Genomic DNA, 20,805 nt, shown 5'->3' with positions numbered 1-20,805 from the left:
AGGTTACAAGTGGGGATGTTCGCTGATGATTGCACAATGTTCAGCACCATTCGCAACTCCTCAGATACTGAAGCAGTCCATGTCCAAATGCAGCAAAACCTGAACAATATCCAGGCTTGGGTTGACAAGTGGCAAGGAACATTTGCGCCACACAAGTGCCAGGCAATGATCATCTCCAACAAGAGAATCTAACCATCGCCGCTTGACGCTCAATGGCATTCCCATCACTGAACCCCCCACTATCAACATCCTGGGGGTTACCATTGACCAGAAACTGAACTGGACTAGCCATATAAATACCGTGGCTACAAGAGCAGGTCAGAAGCTAGGAGTCCTGTGATGAGTAACTCACCTCCTGACTCCCCAAAGCCTGTCCACCACCTACAAAGCACAAGTCAGGAGTGTGATGGAATACTCCCCACTTGCCTGGATGAGTGCAGCTCCCACAACACTCAAGGAGGTTGACACCGCATAGTAGCAGCAGTGTGCACCTTATTCATGATGCACTGCAGGAATTCAACCAAGGCTCCTTCGATAGCACCTTCTAAACCCATGACAACTACCATCCAAAAGGACAAGGGCATCAGATAAATGGGTACACCACCACTTGGAACGACTCCTCCAAGTCACTTACCATCCTGACTTGGAAATATATTGCCGTTCCTTCATTGTCGCTGGGTCAAAATCCTGGAACTCCCTTCCTAACAGCACTGTGGGTGTACCTGCACCACATGGACTGCGGCGGTTCATGAAGGCAGCTCACCAACACCTTCCCAAAGGCAAGTAGGGATGGGCAATAAATGCTGGCCCAGCCAGTGATGCCCACATCCTGTGAATGAATTTTAAAAAAAGCACGTGCACCATGAAAATCATCCCTAATGTGTTTAGTTCCATCACAAAAATAATCAGTTGAAAAGGAGACCATAGTCACCAGCCAAAGGCAGTAAAAGCATTGCATTTGAAAGAACAGACTGAGCCTATCATTAATGAATCAGAAAGCTCATAGCAGACACAAACCTGTTAAATACATAGATATGACAGTTTATACAATTTGATATTAAAGATATAAATTCATGATTTTAGAAATATATTATGTATGTAAAAGATCATATCACTTCTTTTCAATTATTTTAAAATATTTGGGGCAGAAATAGAATATTTCACTTTTAGGTTACAGGGAGGCATTTTAATGTTGTTGAAGTACTCCTGCCATTATAAGATAATGAATATTCTACATACAACTGAAATACTGCTTTACAGATGTCCCCGATGTCTACTTTGAATTGGGTCATGACCTATTGTCAAGGACAGTCAAAAATCGCTATTTTCTATAATTGTCCCCAGTGATTCAGTGCCTACATAGAGTGCAATTGCTTGATATCCACTTATTCTAACTCATTTTATTTAATTATTTTTGCATATAAAAGGAAGTATGTTTATTCTAAAAGTCCCCTGATTTGGATTGCTGAAGTTTTCTCCGGATCATGCAAATCTGCAGATTAATAACCTGATTGCTTTTGTAAAGCACTGATCTCACATCTAATGTGCGGTATCTTTCAGATAAATTCCCATAACCTGTGTTTCAATTTAGATTTTACTTCTGCCATGTTTCATCATATTATGAACTTTCAGACAACACTTTTCAAACTTCAGACACAAAATGCAGAATTTTCTGCCTACCGGGCGGGCGGGCCCGACCCAATCTCCGGCGGGCGGGGAGCCGACACCCGCCGGAGAAGTGGGCCGCGCCCCCATTTTAAGTGGGCAGGCCAATTAGGGCCCGCCCAGCGTGACGTCCGCCGGGAAGCGCTATGCACTTCCTGTGAGGGTCGCGGAAGGGGCTGGGGATTCCCCAAATGCGAGAGTGCGCTCTTTCGCACAGGCGCATGAAAGAGCGCACATTTCCCCGAGGCTAAGTGCTGCCTCAGGGAGATCGCTGACAGTTGTGAAAACATTAAAAATAGAAAAAGGAAAAAATCCTTAACTTGTCCCCCTCATGTGACAATGTCACACAAGATGGGACATGTTCATAAATTTCACTGAAGCTTTATTAAAAATTTTAAATCCCGACATGAAACCTCATCCCGCTGGTGGATGAGGTTTCATGTTTTTTCTATTCCCCGCTGGGGCTCCTGGCCTGCTCACCAGCCTTAAAGTTGGGGGGGGGGAAGGAAGGTCCTTTAATTGTTTTAATGATCCTGTCAATGGCCTCAATTGGCCACTGACAGGTTGGCGGGCCCGCAGCTGATTTTGCTGTGCCCCCGCCTTCCTGAAAATTTAAATGGGGCGGGGTGATGTCGGGGGCTCCCCCCAACGTCATACCACATCATTTTGTGCGTCGGCGAGTGGGCCCCGCCCCCTGCACACCGACGGCAAAATTCAGCCCAAAGAGTCTATTAAAATGGCCACTGTAGATCATGCGACCCTTGGCATTTTGGGCTCCGGGCAGTGTTGAAGCTCAAGCAAATACCTAATTAAGTATGAACATCACAGCCAGCCTGGAAATTTACACACCTCTTTGTTTAAGAATGGACCATCAACAACAGAACAATAGCATTCCAGCCAACTCATCTTTCCATTTCACCATGGATGAAAGAAACAGCAAAACTCAATGTGCAAGGGATCCCATCGGCCTGTCATTGTATTACAATGGGGGCTTCTCATCCAAACTAGGCAGGATGAATTTCAAAATGTCGGCCAACAACACAGGATGTGTAACCAACCCCCGCCTTGCGTCGGACAAAGGATTTTTGAACTTGTAAAAGTCACATGATGAGCACAGCCATGCCTGTCAGCCTACAAAACAGCAAAAGCTGCTTACAGAGAGAGATAAAGTTCCATTAAAGTCCATCAGAGAAGCCATCGAGCCAGCTGCAAGTCAAATACGCAGCCAAAGTAATAAACAGCAATACCTTGAAAGTGGGAGGACTCTCCCCAACCTGTTTCAACTTCAAGTTTGCCTGAGAACCCAACCTCCAGAAATTCAACTACAAGAAGCCTCGCAGCTTACTGAGAATTCTCTGCTTACAAAACCTCCATTTCAACTAAAAGCACCAACTCATCTAAGAATCTACACAAAAGAGAGACTGAGATAATTATTGTAATCATACTGTTTTTTTCTTCATCTGTATCTAATTTTTGTGTGGGTGATAATGTGCGTGAGGTGAGTAAGTGAAATAGAACTTTTTTTTTTAAATCTGCAGAGCAAGTGTGGAATAATAAATAACCTTCTTTATTTTTGAACTTACAAAAAGCTTTGCTGCTGGAATTATTTAAATTGAGACAATCACTCAGAGTAAGGAAATACACACATCACATGCAAAACACATTGATCTGGGACAGTGAGAAAAGACATACATTTTATCCGTGACACTTCTTTTAGAATGCCACTGCATCTTTCATTGTTTTAAAATGTAATTAACATGCTGCAAAATTAATGAGCTGGCTATTGGAAAGAAAGAGACTGCTGCTACATGCTATGGAATCTAACATTGAGTTTAGCCTATGTTGAACTCCCAGATAACTGCAAGACCATATTCAAAAGCAATGGCACGATTTTAAGGAATCTTCATTATTGTATGATTTTTAATGCATGTTACTGATCATTCCTATATAATGCATGCATGGTCGTTTGTCACCATCTTCAATGACAAATGCACCTCTTTCCTACTTAAGTCAAGAAATTGGGTGCCTTTCCTCCTGACCTGAAAATTTTCAGGTGCAACTACTGAATAAAATCCCAAGAATGGAGAACTTGTGAAGCCAGCATCAGCCCCCGTCAAATCTGAAAATTAACAATGTGTATTGCCATTGTGAAACTGGGGTATTTTAAATTTGAGGATGTAACGTTCATATATTCAAAGCATTTTAATGTGTCCATTAGATGCTCCAATTAAATCTGTAAAATATATAAAGGTTTATGGCCCTTGTTTAAAATGTACGATTCTTTTACTATATTTATTATGCAGCAAACATTTAACTTTGACTGATGTTACAGTTAATCTTTTATTGCCACCAAATTAAATTTCCCCTTAGATAATATCAAGAAGCTGTACAACCTAATCCTGACATTCAGCTTATTGTGTTAGCCATGTTACACAGCAGCACTTAAATAGATGTAAATATAAACAAACTGAATAACTGAATGAACTGTGTGTTGATATGGTTAGATGAAGTGAAAAAAGACTTGCACTTATATAGGATGTCCCAAAGAAACTTACAGCCAATGAAGTGTAGTCACCGTTCTAATGTAGGCAATTCAGCAGCTAATTTACACAGAGCAATCTCCCAAAAACAGCAATCGCATAATGATCAGATATTCTGTTTTTTCTGTGATGTTGATTGAGGGATAAATACTGACAAGGGCACTAGGGCTAACTCCCCTGCTCTTTTTCAAAATATTGCCATGGGACCTTTTACATCCAGCTGAGGAGGACAGACATCTCATCTGAAAGACAGTCTCTTAACAGTGCAGTATTGCCTCAGTACTGCCTTAATTTCAGCCTAGATTCTTGTACTCAAGTCCTAGTGTGGGACTTGAACCCACCACCTTCTGACTCAGAGTGCAAGCAACTGAGCCACAGCTGATATCCAGGTAGGGTGGGAGAAGGCTCCTGTGGATCAATTGAGGCAAACCATAGAACCATAGAAAAGTTACAGCACAAAAGGAGGACATTCGGCCCATCTTGTCCATGCCAGACCGAGGACACCCAGGTGCCCTTTCTAATCCCACCTTCCTGCACCCGGCCCATAGCCCTGCAGCTTATAGCACTTCAGGTTCAAATCCAGGTACTTTTTAAAAGAGTTTAAAGTTTCTGCCTCTACCACCAACTTGGGCAGTGAATTCCAGACACCCACTACCCTCTGCGTAAAAAAGTTCTTCCTCATGTGCCCCCTACACCTTCTGCCACTTATCTTGAATCTATGTTCCCTGGTTCTAGAATTCTCCACCAAGGGAAACAATTTTATCCTGTCCACTCTATCTATTCCCCTCATAATTTTGTACACCTCAATCAAGTCACCTCGCAGCCTACATTGTTCTAAGGAAAATAACCCCAACCTATCAAATCTCCCCTCGTAGCTACACTTTTCTAACCCTGGCAACATTCTTGTAAACCTCCTCTGCACTCTCTCCAGAGCTATTACGTCCTTCCTGTAATGTGGTGACCAGAACTCCACACAATACTCCAGTTGTGGTCTAACCAGTGTTTTATACAATTCCAACATTATATCCTTACTTTTATATTCTATACCTCTGCCAATGAAGGAGAGTATTCCATATGCCTTCTTTACAACCTTGTCTACTGGAGCTGCTGCCTTCAGGGACCTGTGTACTTGTACGCCAAGATCTCTCACTTTATCTACCCCTCTTAGTAAATTCCCATTTATTTTGTAATCCTTGTAACTGTTTGCCCTCCCTAAATGTATGACCTCACACTTCTCTATGTTAAAATCCATCTGCCACTTTACCGCCCACTCCACCAACCCATCTATATCGTTTAGGAGATCATGGCCATCCTCTACACTATCCACTACTCAGCCAATCTTTGTGCCATCTGCAAATTTCCCAATCGTGCCCGCCATGTTCATGTCCAAATCGTTAATATATAACACAAACAGCAAGGGTCCCAACACCGAGCCCTGTGGAACATCACTGGAGACAACTTTCCATTCGCAAGGGCATCCATCGACCATTACCCTTTGTTTCCTGTTACAAAGCCAACCTTTTATCCAGTTTGCCACATTACCCTAATTCCAATGGGCTTTTACTTTCCTGACCAATCTGCCATGTGGGAACTTGTCAAATGCCTTGCTAAAATCCATGTACACAACATCCACTGCACTACCTTCATCAACCCTTCTTATCACTTCCTCAAAGAATTCAATTAAATTTGTGAGGCAAGACCTTCCTTAACAAATCCAACCTGACCATCCCCGACTAGTCCATGCCTTACCACATGATAGTTAATCTTATCTCTCAGGATTGATTCTACTAATTTGCTCACCACTGATGTAAGACTAACTGGCCTATAATTGTTTGGCATTTCCTTTGATCCCTTTTTAAACTATGGAATTAGGTTTGCATTTCTCCAGTTGTCCGGTACCTCCCCTGTATCTAGTAAAGATTGGAAAATCATCCTCAGAGCATCTGCTATCTCCTCCCTGACTTCCTTCAGCAGCCTCAGAAACAATCCATCTGGCCCTGATGACTTATCAACTTTCAAGGATTTCAATCCTTCGAGTACTTCCTCTCTCTTTATGACTATCCCATCCAATATCTCGTAGTGTTTCTCCTGGACTACTATATCTACATTCTCCCTTTCCTTTGTAAACACGGAGACAAAATATTCATTCAAAACCCTTCCCACAGCCTCTGTATCTACACACAAGTTTCCATCTTCATCTCTGATAGGTCCCACTTTTTCCTTAACTAACTTTTTAGCATTAATGTATTGGTAAAACATCTTTGGGTTATCTTTAACTTTACTTGCTAATCTTTTTTCATGCCCTCTCTTTGATTTCCTTATTTCATTTTTTACTTCGTCCCTGCACTTCCTATATTTGTCTAGGCTATCTGCAGTGCTTAGTTCTTTGTGCCTATTGTACACTTTCTTTATCTGTTTGATCTTCCCCTGTATTCCTCTAGACAACCAGGCAGGTCTAGATTTGGCAGTACCACTCTTATTTTTGTAGGGGGCATGTCTACTTTGTACAATTAGGATCTCGCTTTTTTGTGCTTCCCACTGGTTTTCCACTGTTTTATCCTCCAGCAGTGATGTCCAGTCCACCTCAGCCAAGTCCCTTCTCATTTCTGCAAAATTTGCCTTCCCCCAGTTCAAGACTTTTACTCCTGCCTTATCTCTGTCCTTTTCCATGGTAATGCTAAATCTAACTGAATTGTGATCACTGTCCCCGATATGGTCACCAACTGTCACTTCACCCACTTGCCCTTCTTCGTTCCCCAATACTAGGTCTAGAATTGTATCTCCTCTTGTTGGGTTTGTCACTAATTGGTTGAAAAAATTTTCCTGGACACACTGCATGAATTTTTCTCCCTCAGTGCCCCTTATATTGTTTGAATCCCAGTTGATATTAGGATAGTTGAAGTCTCCTACTATTATTGCCCTCTTGTTCTTACAAGCAGAAATTTGCCTACATATTTGTTCTTCTATCGCCCTTTCATTATTTGGGGGTCTGTAGTGTGCTTCCAGTAGTGTGATTGCCCCTTTTTTATTTCTAAGCTCAATCCATAAAGCCTCGTTTGTTGACCCATTTAGTATATCATCCCTTCTCACAACTGGAATTGATTCTTTAACCATTAGTACTACCCCCCCTCCTTTTTTATCTCCTATTCTATTGTGTCTGAAGACTGTATAACCAAGGATATTAAGCTGCCAGTTTTGTCCCTCCTTTAGCCAGGTCTCCGTTATAGCAATGACGTCCTGCTGCCACGTGTCTACCTGTGCCCTTAACTCATCTACCTTGTTTGTAATACTCCTTGCATTGAAGTATAAACAGTTGAACCCCAGTTTAAACAGCCTGTGAATATAATGTAAATTCTATATAAGTCTCCAAATTAAATTAACCACCCACTTAATTCAAAATTAACAATGCTGCATTCATGGATCAGCTGCTTTCCATTGTTTGGCCTTCAAACAGTGTAAATGAGAGCAATGCAGATTGCTCACCAAGTGCTGCAACTCAGAACCCAGAACAAAGATAGATCACACCATTAGGCAAATGATGCATCGACATATCTGGAGAGTGGGAGGAAAAGAATGGTAAAGGAGAACATAAACGAATAGCGTTAAGAGACCAGGATATATATTTTCTTTAAAGAGATGGAGGAAGTGACTTGTGCAGACTGGAATGTAAGGAAGGCTGGTGTGACTAAAAAAGAATCAGCTGAAAAATGGCAACCATAGGGAGCATGTATGTTCATGGGGATGGTTGATGTTGATTGATAGAAAATGTAACTTTGTGAATTTAAGGTAATAATCTGATGGTGCATAGTGTTGACTTACAAATGGAAAAAAGGAAATTGCCTGGCATGCAGACTTTTATGTTTAGTTTTTCAGAACCTACTTGAAATTTGGCCTCAATACAGAAGCTATAAGATTTTCTTGAACCAGCAAGTAACATGTGTCCTAACATCTCTTCGGCCAATTAATGTCCACTTAAGGACCTCATTCCATCACCGCTGGTATTCAACCAGCGGTGGGCAGGCAATCGCCTGAAGAAGTCCACAGTAGTCCCTCATTGTCAGACACTTAGTGCCTGATCGAGGGACCTGGCATTAGGAAGTGAGGGAACCCACTGGGAGCCACTCCCTGCCCTTTCTGCCAAACACCTTGCCCTCCCAAGCCCCAGCCAGTGAGCGCCTCTCCAATGCTCCCATCTGAACCTCATCCGTCACGTGGAATAAATTCCGTTCTTCATCACTAATCCATGGTACAATACCACTTCTAGTTTTATGATATAGCTTAATATTTCTGGCTTAAATGAATCTGCTGTCCATTTGAAAGTTTAGTAACCACAGAACATCAGCCTATGAATACCTTTAAAATAGTAAGTTATTTTCCTCTACAGTTCTATCTCAATGTGACAAATGATCTTCGCTGGTACTGGAAGATTCTTTCAAGGATAACAAAACCTAGTGTGATTCTAGGCAACAACACATCTTGTGTAGTCCATGACCTCAACTCAACTCCCATGTCTTAATTCTTTGTAACATTCTTTAGAGTGAGCTATTCTATGAATATTAGATTAAACTTTGTGCAATATGTTTTAAAATTGTTTATGAAGATTTGATAAGAAAGGAACTATTTGTTTAATAATTAAAATAAGAACACCTGGCACAAGCCAACATAAAAGTGCTCTCTAGAACTTTCTTTTTCAAGCTTACTTTTAATTATTGACTTCTGTTCATAAATTGCTGCATTTAGATTAACACAAGGCACTTTGCAGGAGCAGAGAGGAGCACACGTTTATGTTTTGGATTCACTGGGCAGAATTGCACGGTCTCCCGCTGATGGGTTTTCTGTAAAATTCTCTGGCTGGCCTTTGTCGAGCAGTGCAGGATATGCCATGAGACCCTGAGACTTATGGGCGATATTCAGAGGGGTTACACACAGGAAAACTGTTCTGCCCCAGATATCGCTGAAGTTTGTCAGAAGGCATACAGAACTAGAGATGTGTGGGTTTCGATTTCATTTTAGAAAGTTGATGTGTTTACAATGATTAAGCGATTTGATAGGCATATACAGAGAAACACTTTCACTCTGTGGGAGAGTCCAGAACAAGACTGCATAGTCGTAAAATTAGAGGTGGACCATTTAGGTGTAAAATCAGGTAGTACTTTTTCACACAAAAGCCTGTGGATGCTTGCTTCATTAAAATGCTCAAGACTGAGAATAGATAGACCTTCTTTTGGGCAAGGGTATCACAGGACATGGAGCAATGGTGTGCAAATGAAGCTGAGGTACAGGTTAGCTATTGAAAATGCAGAATATGCTTGAGGTCCTGTCCAGGCTACAGCTACAAATGACACTACTGCTTGTAGTTTGTGGCAAGAATTAAAAAGCCAGGATACAAGGTTTGGCATGGTGATCTAAATTTTAAACAAATTTTCTCTTTAATCTTCAAGTGAAATGTCAGAACCTATGCACAAAAGATGTTCAAATCAGTTAACACTTTGGAGTGTGCTAAGGAGTTGTTATACCAGAGATTTAGACCGACATCTACCATAGACAGTTGACAGATGTCAGTTATATTTCTGGCTCCTAGTCAGGGAACAATGAAACATTGCATACAAATACAGAAAATGCTGGAAAAACTCAGCAGCTCTGACAGCACCTGTGGAGAGAGAAACAGAGTTAACGTTTCAAGTCCATATCGGACTCAAAACATCAACTCTGTTTCTCTCTCCACAGATGCTGTCAGACCTGCTGAGTTTTTCCAGCATTTTCTGTGTTTGTTTCAGATTTCCAGCATCCACAGTACTTTACTTATATCTCAATGAAACATTGTATGCTTGCTTCAATGTTCAGACGTCCACTCAAATTAAATGCTAACTGAAGGATAACTTTCCATTCTGTTGGTTCTTTGCTAACTTTAAAATCATGAGCAGTGAATATTTTATATAACCCTGCCCAGTGCCAGGGTTAAGGACATCTCCTCAGGGCTGGAGACGGACTTGGAGTGGGAGGTGAGGGATCCAGTTCTCGGCGTCCACGCTGGTACCAAAGATATTGATAGGACTAGAAAGAAGGTTCTGCTGAAAGAATTTGAAAAAGCAGAACCTCCAAGGTAATAATCTCAGGATTACTACCTGAGCCACAGGCAAACTGGCATAGGGTAAATAAAGTCAAGGAGTTAAATGCGTGGCTCAAAGATTGGTGCAGGAGGAATGGGTTTCAGTTCATGGGGCACTGACACCAGTACTGGGGTAGAAGGAAACTGTTCCGGTGGGATGGGCTTCACTTGAACCGTGCTGTGACCAGTGTCCTGGCAAATCGAATAACCAGGGCTGCAGAGAGGGCTTTACCAAAATGGGGGGGAGAAGGTTCTGGAGAAGGTTATGTAGGCTAACAAAGCAAAAGGATATGGCAGCATTGCAGGGTGGCTATTTAGGTAATGGTGCCCGGATTATGACAGGAAGGGACAGAGTGTACAAACATAAAATAAACAGCAGTAAATAGGGTCAAAGGGGGAAAAAATGGTAAAAAGTCAAAAGTAATGGCACTTTACTTAAATGCACATAGTATTCGGAACAAAATAAATGAATTAACTGCGTAAATAGAGGTAAATGGATATGATCTTATAGCCATTACGGAGACATGGTTACAAGGAGATCAAAGCTGGGAACTAAATATTCAGGGGTGTGTGAGTTTTTGAAAGGACAGGCAGGAAGGAAAGGGTGGTGGGGTAGCTTTGTTAATATGAGATGGAATAAGTACAATAGCAAGAAAGGGTCTTGGATCGGAAGATGTAGAATCCATATGGGTGGAGGTAAGAAATAACAAGAGGAAGAGGACACTGGTGGGAGTAGTCTACAGGTCCCCAAACAGTAGTTATACTGTAGGGGAGAGAATAAATCAGGACATAATGAGGGCATGTAAAAAGGCAGTAAATTAATTATGAATCACTTTAATCTTCATGTAGATTGGGAAAATCAAATTGGCAGAGGTAACCACGAGCAAGAATTCATAGAATGTATTTGGGACAGTTTCTTAGGACAATGTGTTATGGGATCAGGCTGTTTTGGATCTGGCAATGTGTAACAAGGCAGGTTTAATAAACAATCTCAAAGTAAAAGATCCCCTAGGAAACAGTACCATAACATGGTAGAATTTAGTATTCAGTTTGAGAGTGAGAAACATGGGTTGGAAACAACTGTGCTAAACTTAAATAAGGGTAATTACAAAGGAATGAAGGCAGAGTTGGCTGGAGCGGACTGGGAAAGGCGTTCAGCAGAAAAGATGGTAGATGAACAATGGTAGACATTTAAGAAAGTAGCTCTTAACTCACAACAACTATGTATCCCAGTGAAGAATAAGGATTCTAGGAAGGGGATAAACCAAACATGGTTAACCGAGGGCATTAAGGATAGTATCAAATTGAAAGAAAAAAACATACAATGTGGCAAAGTTTAGTGGTAAACCAGAGGATTGGGGAAGTTTTAAAAACCAACAAAAGATGACCAAAAAAAATAAAGAGGGAGAAAATAAACTTTGAGGGTAAACTAGCAAGTAACATAAAAACGGACAGTAAGAGCTTCTTTAAATATATAAAAAGGCAGAGAGAGGTCAAAGTGTACACAGGCCTCTTAAAGAATGAGGCTAGGGAGATAATATTGGGGAACCAGGAAATGGCAGAGGAGCTGAATAAATACTTTGCATCAGTCTTCATGGTAGAAGACATGAATAGCATTCCAAAAATACTAAATAATCAAGGGGCAAAAGTGGGAGAGGAAATGAACACAATAATTATCACTGGAGAAAAGTACTAGGGAAACTAATTTGGCTAAAGGCTGATAAGTGCCCTGGACCTGATGGGTTGCATCCTAGGATATTAAATGAAGTAGCTACACAAATAGTGGATGTACTGGTAGTAATCTTCTAAGAATCCTTAGATTCTGGAAAAGTCCCAGAAAATTGGAAAACTGCCAATGTAACACCCTTATTGAAAAAGAGAGGGAGACAAAAAACAGGTAACTATAGGCCAGTTAGCTTAACATTCGTCATTGGGAAAATGTTAGAGTCTATTATAAAGGATGTAATAACAGAGCATTTAGAAATGCATAATATAATCAGGCAGAGTCAGCATGGCTTCATGAAGGGGAAATCATGACAAATTTATTAGAATTCTTTGAGGAGATAACAAGCAGGACAGATAAAGGGGAACCAGTAGATGTAATATATTTGGATTTCCAAAAGACGTTCGATAAGGTACCACACATAAAGCTACTTAATAAGATAAGAGCCCATGGTGTCTGGGGTACTATATAAGCATGGATAGAGGACTGGCTAACTAATAGAAGACAGGGAGTTGAGATAAGGGGGGCATTTTCAGGATGGCCACCTGTAACTAGTGGAGTGCCACAGGGATCAGTGCTGGGGTCACAATTATTAACAATATATATTAATGACTTAGATGAGCGAAGTGAATGTACTATCGGCAAGTTTGTGGATGACACAAAAATAGGTGGGAAGGCAAGTGGTGAGGATGATACAAAGAGTCTACAGAGGGATATAGACAGGTTAAGTGAATGGAGAAAAACTTAACAGATGGAATATAATGTGGGAAAATGTGAGGTTATGCATTTTGGCAGGAAGAATAGAGGAGTTGGATATTATTTAAATGGAGAAAGACCGCAGAAAGCTGCAGCACAGAGGGATTTATGAGTCCTTGTGCATGAAACCCAAAAAGCTAACATACAAGTTCAGCAGGTAATAGGGAAAGCACTGGAATGTTGGCCTTTATTTTAAAGGGAATAGAATATAAATATTGGGAAATCTTGCTAAAGCTATACAAGGCACTAGTTAGACCACACCTAGAATACTGTGAACCGTTTTGGTCCCCTTATCTAAGGAAAGATATAATGGCATTGGAGGCAGTCCAGAGAAGGTTCACTAGGTTGATCCTAGGTATGGAGGGATTTTCTTATGAGGAGAGGTTGAGTAGGTTGGGCCTGTACTCATTGGAGCTTAGAAGAATGAGAGATGACCTTATTGAAACATATAAGATTCTTAGGGGGCTTGACAGGGTAGATGCTGAGAGGTTGTTTCCACTTGTGGGAGAGTCTAGGATTAGAGGGCATAACCTAAGTGTAAGGGGTCGTCCATTTAAGACAGAGATGAGGAGGAATTTCTTCTCTCAATCTGAGGAATTCTTTACTGCAGATGGCTGTAGAGGCTGGGTCGTTAATTATATTCAAGGCTGAGATAGACAGATTTTTAATCAGAAAGGGAATCAAGGGTTATGGGGAAAAGGCAGGAAAGTGGAGTTGAGGATTATCAGATCAGCCATGATCTCATTGAAAGGTGGAGCAAACTTGATGGGCCAAATGGCCTACTTCTGCTCCTACGTCTTATCAACCTTTATACTGCAGCAGATGCAGTGGTATGAGATTACCTCCTAGAAGTGGTCTCACACCTGAGTGAAAGTGATTTCAGGGTGTGCATCAACATACAAGTGGCAACATAATTCAGAGGATCCCTTGGAGGCTGCCACACACAGGTTTCAGCTTCCAAAAGTGTTATATAACTCAAAGCACACTTCAGTTGATTTGACACAAACGCACCACAAAGTTTATGATAATAAGATTCAACTATGCTTTGCATCAATACAAATTCTGTATTTATAATAGTAGTTGCTTTAAAAAAAGATATATTATAATCATTCGTGACATACATAGTTCTTATAGGATTGTTTTGTTACTTTTATTGAGGTCAGGGTAGTGTAAAATCTGTCTCTAAGGAGCGGCTTAACAGTGTACTTATAGCAAACCGTAGCTATTGGTCTGAGACAGTTCAGTATCTAGCTTAGAAGAATTGCATTCATATTGACTGCTCCTAGTTATAACCAGACGATCATTTGTAATGGTTTCTCTTCCTGCTTTTGTTACCACTGGGTTCGACTATTCCAACGCACTCCTGACTGGTCTTCCACATTCTATCTTCTGTAAACTTGAGGTCATCCAAAACTCTGCTGTCCGCATCTTAACTCGCAACAAGTCCCATTCCCCTATCACATTGGCTCCCAATCAAGCAACAGCTTGACTGAAAAATTCTCACCCTTGTTTTCAAATCCCTCCATGGCTTTGCCCTCCACCAACCCCAACCCAGCACCCCCATTTCTGTAACCTTCTCCAGCTCCACAACCCACTGAGATATGTGTGCTCCTCTAATTCTGGCCTCTTGTGCATTCCCAATTATAATCACTCAACCACTGGTGGCTGTGCCTTCAGCTGTAAGACCATAAGACGTAGGAGCAGAAGTAAGCCATTCAACCCATCGAGTCTGCTCCACCATTCAATGAGATCATGGCTGATCTGATAATCCTCAACTCCTCTTTCCTGCCTTTCCCCATAACACTTGATTCCCTTACTGATTAAAAATCTTCTGGAAAAACTCAGCAGGTATGACAGCATCTATGGCGAGAAAGACAGAGTTAACGTTTCAAATCCATATGACTTCTTCAGAGCCATATTCACTTCAGAGTCATATGGGCTCGAAACATTAACTCTGTCTTTCTCTCCACAGATGCTGTCAGACCTCCTGAGTTTTTCCAGCATTTTTTGTTTTTGTTTCAGCTTTCTAGCATCTGCAGTATTTTGCCTTTATCTGATTAAAAGTCTGTTTATCTCCGCCTTGAATATACTTAATGACCCAGCTTCTACAGCCCTCTGTGGTAAAGAATTCCACAGATTGACTACCCTCTGAAAGAAGAAATTCCCCCTCAGCTCTGCTTTAAATGGGCAACCCCTTACTCTGAGATTATGCCCTCTGGACCTAGACTCTCGTCTGGGCCCCAAGCTCTGGAATACCCTCCCTACACCTCTCCATCTTGCTTTCCTCCTTTAAGACACACTTTAAAACCTTCCCCCTTGACCAAGCTTTTGGTCACCTGACCTAACATCGTCTTGTGTAGCTCGGTGTCATACTTTGTTTTATAATGCTCCCGTGAAATGCCTTGGGGTGTTTCATTATGTTAAAGGTGCTATATAAATATAAGTTGTTGTTGCTTACTGTTTAGCAGCAACGATAGTAGTCTTGTCCAGGAGAGAGCTATGCACTGGCTTATACAGGTAAAAATTTGGGAAGAGCTCACTCCCAACAGTCCCAAATGTAAATACTCATAAAAGGAGAGGGGAAGGTCTGAGCACATTAAACATAATTGTGTCGGGGGGAGTGTGTGTGTGTGTGTGTGTGCACCCGTGTTTGTGTGAGCATTTTGTAAAAGCATATTTGACACTTCAATGGATTTACATTCCATGTGGTATTAAACTGAAGCAGAATGAGACCAACTCAAAGGATGGAATCTCCCTTCAAGCTAACAAATGATTCTCAGTTACTATGAGTGCGCTGATGGGAAAATAGCCCATTTCCTCAACGCACATATGTGGCTGCACATATTGCATTGGAAGCCCAATGAGTTGCCAAACATGCCTAGCACTTGGGAGCCAGGTTTTGCAATCTCACTGTCTCAAATACATTCAAACAGAGCCAGCAGAGTGACGCGATCAAGGTCCACCAATGGCCATCGTTTCCCAGATAATGGGTTTTTTCAAAGATGTCACATCCACAATTGTAAAAGCAATTACTCATTTTGGGAGATCCACCATGGAATTTCATTTCCATCACCAGCCGGCAAAATCCTTGCCTGCACTAGGCTCTGCCTACAGTCAATGGAGAAAATCCTCCCAGAAACTCAAGATAGATTTTGGCTTGCTTGTGCAACATCCAACTTGATTTTCTCAGCTTGTCAAATCTAGGAAAAGCGAAGAGTATCAGAGCCCTCCAATGGGTCTCAAATTTAACATTGGTGCAAAGTTGAAATTGCTTCTATCCATCATTAAACATGCAGTGTAAGTGTCTGCTAAGGGTAAACTGAAAGTGTCTGGAAATAAAATGACGGAAAGAGCCTGAGGTACTTTATAATGCAATAACAAAGAATTGGTTTGGTTCATGCTATACTGTACAATTGGAAGTGAAATAATAGGATACCAAACATTAAAAGTAGGTATTAATGTTGTTAATTTGGAACTGAAGGCTAATCTCCAAATTTCAGCAAATAGTATTATTAAGAAATAACACCACTGGAGACATGTCTAGGAATAGAATAGAAAAATGAAAGACTAACTCAGCTCTTGTACAAAAATATCCTAGTGAGAAAAAAATGTCTTTGTCCTATCTCTGTCAGGGACTAATCTACAATTGCTCTGCAATGGGAAGGTATCATAAGCTTAGCTGCACAAAGAAGGCATGAGCTTCTGCTGCTAGCCTGTTGTTTTAATAGATGCCAAAAGATGAGCCTATTCTTCTAACTGGAATAGGATAGTTATAGTGCTCCTGTTCAGCATGTGGGATCCTTGGATCTCACCACACAGGGAACACTAACAAGCACTCACTGCATCTTTTGCAAGGATGGTCCAGATATTGGTGGAGTGGCACATCGCATGGTGCGTGCTGTGAATTGGATTTTTTTCCTCAGATTGTATTAGTTTTGCACCTCAGATTGCGGAAAATTGAAATTAATGACAGTCCAGAGAGGTCAATGGGGTATTTGGGACCTCCTCACCATCAGGTCCACTTCCTTGACCAATTAAATTTAAAGATAAAGAGTGAAATTGACCAAACAGCTGAGAAGGAAATGGGATGAATTAGGTCAAACTTGATGTAATAAGTGAAATAAAGCAAGGGAAAGAAAGAAAGTGAATTAATATAGAACAAAAAAAGAGACAGAAAGAGACATTTTTAAATGCCCAATATTAAAAAAAGTCTAGGAATAATTTACTACCTGCGGGAATGATACTCTGGTTTCAATTGTTCCTTTTTGGGCCTTGAAGTTTGAGTAGAATGGCAGGACCACAAGTCACATCATCAGCAGGGTTCTTATGACATGTACTAAATAGCTTTGGCGAGATTCATTCGTACCAAGGTGTAAATCCAAGCAATTGCATGACATGCCAATAGGGAGGCTCACAGTAAAATGGTAGTTGTGCTGGTTGTACAAGGCTAATGGTGGAGCAAGGCAAATCACCCGGCACTCTGTAGTGTATCTGATCTTATGTGCAAATTGTTGTACTTTTTAAGGCACCAATAATGCCAGGCGCTGTGGACTCCCCATTACTCTTCTAGCTATTTCTAGGCCATTATGGGTTCATCATGTAGACTAGCAAGTTGCTAATTCTGCCCCATTCTATTATTCACGATATGAAATACAGGCAATTTGTTCAAAGCTTCCCTTAACACTCACAATGGTCCTATGGATTTGCTGTGTCTTCTCTACAGAAGGATTTTGAAGGGCGGCTTATTTTATTCTCCTTTGCAGCATGACATTCAGTGGTGAAAATATTTTTTGAAAAATGCTATCCATGAGGGTTCTATTCCAGTGTCTGTGAATTTTAAAAAAAGGGAAATAGCGCTCTGTTATGGTGCACTACTTAATCATTCAACGTGCAAATTGTAATCCTGCCCTGTGCATGCCCATTTTTCACAATTTTTATTCATGGATCAAATAATTGCATAATTTGTCTTAACAACTGGAAAGGGAGTGCTGGAAATATTGCGCCAGATGTACCTTTTCCCGGAGGCTCGTCCACTTTGGATCGATACATGCTCGATGAATACACTTTCAGCTGCCGTCGACGTGATTCCCATGCACGATTGTCTAATGTTAGGAAATAAATGGTCGTATCCTGGCTTTACCATTGGGGGGGAAACGCGGGATGTTTCGGAGACGAAGAACCCCCCCTCCTGAAAACATCTATCCCCAAATTGACACGGGCTGTGAATTTCACTATTTGGAAGTTCCAGCATTGGTAATCTTGGCATCGGTGACTAAGGGGGTCTTACCTGCGGCTGCCAGCGACTGCACACCCGGCGTGGTCCACTTACCTCCACGAAGTAAAAGCAAGGCAGCAGCGTAACGCTGTCTTTCGTGAGCCTCCCTTTCTGCCTCTCCTTCGAGGACATGTCGGATCTTCAGTCCTTTCCCCACACACCAGCCGCCGATTGGTACAATCGGTTGGGGTCCAAGTTCTGCTCTCGTCTGCAAGAAGCGTCGCCGGAGCTTCACATTCCCAAGCGTTGGCCGTGGCTCGATAAAACCACCCCCCCAACACCAACACCACCAGCCAGTCACCCCCAGCCAGTCACCCACCCACCCCCTTGCGAACCCCGGTAATGATCAGGCTGTGCAGGAAGAGGGGCAGAGAGAAAGCAACGCAGTCAAAGAGGCTTGTCCGCACATAGCCACATTTCAATTACTTGCCCTATTTCTGTCGGTGGGTGAGTGTTTGCTCCCTACCCCACCCCTCCCCTCCCGCCGCGTTAATATGCTCCAATTATTTAACCGTGCATATGAAATCCCAGAGTTTAGCACACAGGGACGGCGCGTCACTAACCCTTTCCATATCACCACTGTGACAGATTTTAAAGGCACACACACCGGCAGATGTAGATGGTATCGCCTGACTGAGGCTGTTAGGTTATGTCGACAACAACAGCAGCTTGCATTTGTGTGGCGCCTTTAAGGTAGTTTGGGTGGAGTGAGGGAAATAAGCTTCACGTGGAGCGTTAGTAAGGCAAAAAAAAATATATATTAAAAAAAATCGACCATCTCCATTAAGCCTGGGAGGTGACCCACGCATCCCGAAGAGTCAGGTAGATTAAAAACAAATGAATGGGATTTAACAGCACCTCCCCTGAAATAGTTCCGCGCCCGTAGTTTTTTTCCTAACAGCTTCAGATCTTCCCTCTTCGCGGGATGCACACTGAAGGCTGGTTGTGCCATCCCTGCATTCCAAAGTAAGCGCTTCCCAGAACATCTAAGCGTGAATCTCAAACTCAGGTTTTTCCGGGCCCGACCGAAGTTTCTTTACCGCGCAGCGAATGTGCCTCCCACACTATCATTTTAACACTTCGGTGACACGGCATGGTCTCCAGTGCAAGCAATAGCAAAAGAAGCAAGCCCATTGTATCCGCGAGTATATAGAAAATTAGGCGTCCCTATTCATATCTAGGGGACATGTCAAGTCGGCATGCAGCAATTATTGATCATATATATATTTACTTTGGGGTTCAATCCTTAGCGAGTCGACTTGTATTAGAAAATTGGCACCTTTCCAAGTTTGGCAACCCTTCCCTCTGTGGTCTGAGCAAACTACACAAAAGCGGTCGAGATTTCCCCTCAAAACCCATCCACTCGCACAGGGTTAAAATCCGGCGGTCATCTGCCTCACTCTTGTGACAAACATTCCTCACCATTTTCACAACAAGGCTACACGTCTTATTAAGGGCGTAAGAAGTTGAAGGCATGTTTATTTTAAAGGAACAATGAGTCGTACGAAAGATGGTCACAAGTTTAATGCTCGCTTTGTCTAGCGTGCATGATAATTCATTTTCTCCAGTGTCTCTACTGAAATCCTAAATGGGGTCTTTAGGAAGTCCAGAAACATCTAATAAAGGAAATGTAGCGACCAGAGGATGAATCCTTACCCCTGGATTTCCCGCACCTTGAATATGTTTGAGTTTACCCATCCTTCCCAATATCTTGGGGAATTCTTGTGATCAATGTAACTGAAAAAGCTTAAATGTGTTAGAAAAGAGAAGTGAATCAAAATTATAGGAGCGCATCGATAAAAGGACTTACATCACAACTTGTGGTTGAATAAAACAAAACATTCTTCGTGTGTGTAAATCATAAAGCTTCATTAATCCGACTTCCAACTGCAATTTGAGACATACATTAATACATAGCCTGTCTTTTTAAAGTCCTTTTACACACGCTTCGAAAACCACATGTTCCCCCATTTTCACAAGTCAAAGTCTGCAAATAGATCACGTACCATTTTTGAAGCATTTCAACCATAAGATTGGTTATGGTCAGTGAGGCCCAGAAGTGTTTTTCTTTAAAGAAGGGTAGTTCCTGAGGAGTGAGTTATCCTTATGAAGTCCTGCCCTTCACACCAAACATGCACACATTGCTTTCTGAAGTGGTCTTCACCCTTCATATTCACAGCTACAAGTTACTCGTGGCAAGTTATTGGGCATCATATTTGCACAGAATAATATTGATCATAAAGCCCCAGCAGATAAAATTCACCAATAGAAAGTCTAACATTAATGATATAAACACTTTCTTATCTATGTATAGTGTTTATGTCATTGCTGGTTGTTGGTAGGAGAATAGTTATTTCATTTTTAAGACTTTGAAGAATATGGCTTCCCGGCATTCTTCAAAATCTGATGCTCAGGCCCAGTTCTCCATCAGTGGGACGATAATACATTTTCTGTTAGGAAGCCTGACGGTGTTTTGTAATTGATGAAGTTTTAAAACTAACCCATGAGAAAGATTTCTAATCTTGAGTCCATTAAATGGGTGGGGTGGGGAAGCGTGCTTTCCTCCTCAGCAAGAGAATGTCTGCAGATGAGAGGTGGGTAAGGGTAAGACATTATTTTTATTTTAAGGACTGTATTGTATCCGGGCATTGTACTTCGTTTTGAGGTGGTGATAATGGCGTTGTCATGTTTTATGTCTTCACATCTCCATCACCAGCTCCTCTTAATGTCTCTCAAC

The 20,805-nt window shown here is 41.6% G+C and overlaps 1 protein-coding gene across 1 annotated transcript in view; it reads right to left on the bottom strand.

Annotated features, from left to right (window-relative positions):
• plppr4a (phospholipid phosphatase related 4a) overlaps positions 1 to 18,322 on the bottom strand; it is a 70,938-nt gene extending 52,616 nt beyond the window's left edge. The window contains exon 1 of the mRNA XM_078561819.1: positions 18,123 to 18,322. Coding sequence (XP_078417945.1) covers positions 18,123 to 18,200 — 78 coding nt within the window. The 5' untranslated portion in view covers positions 18,201 to 18,322. The remainder of the gene's footprint in view (positions 1 to 18,122) is intronic.
• Positions 18,323 to 20,805: the final 2,483 nt, after the last annotated feature.

The sequence above is a fragment of the Cetorhinus maximus genome, chromosome 17, assembly GCF_964194155.1.
Source record: "Cetorhinus maximus chromosome 17, sCetMax3.hap1.1, whole genome shotgun sequence".
Taxonomy (NCBI): Eukaryota; Metazoa; Chordata; class Chondrichthyes; order Lamniformes; family Cetorhinidae; genus Cetorhinus; species Cetorhinus maximus.
This window is presented reverse-complemented; position numbering and strand designations above follow the sequence as displayed.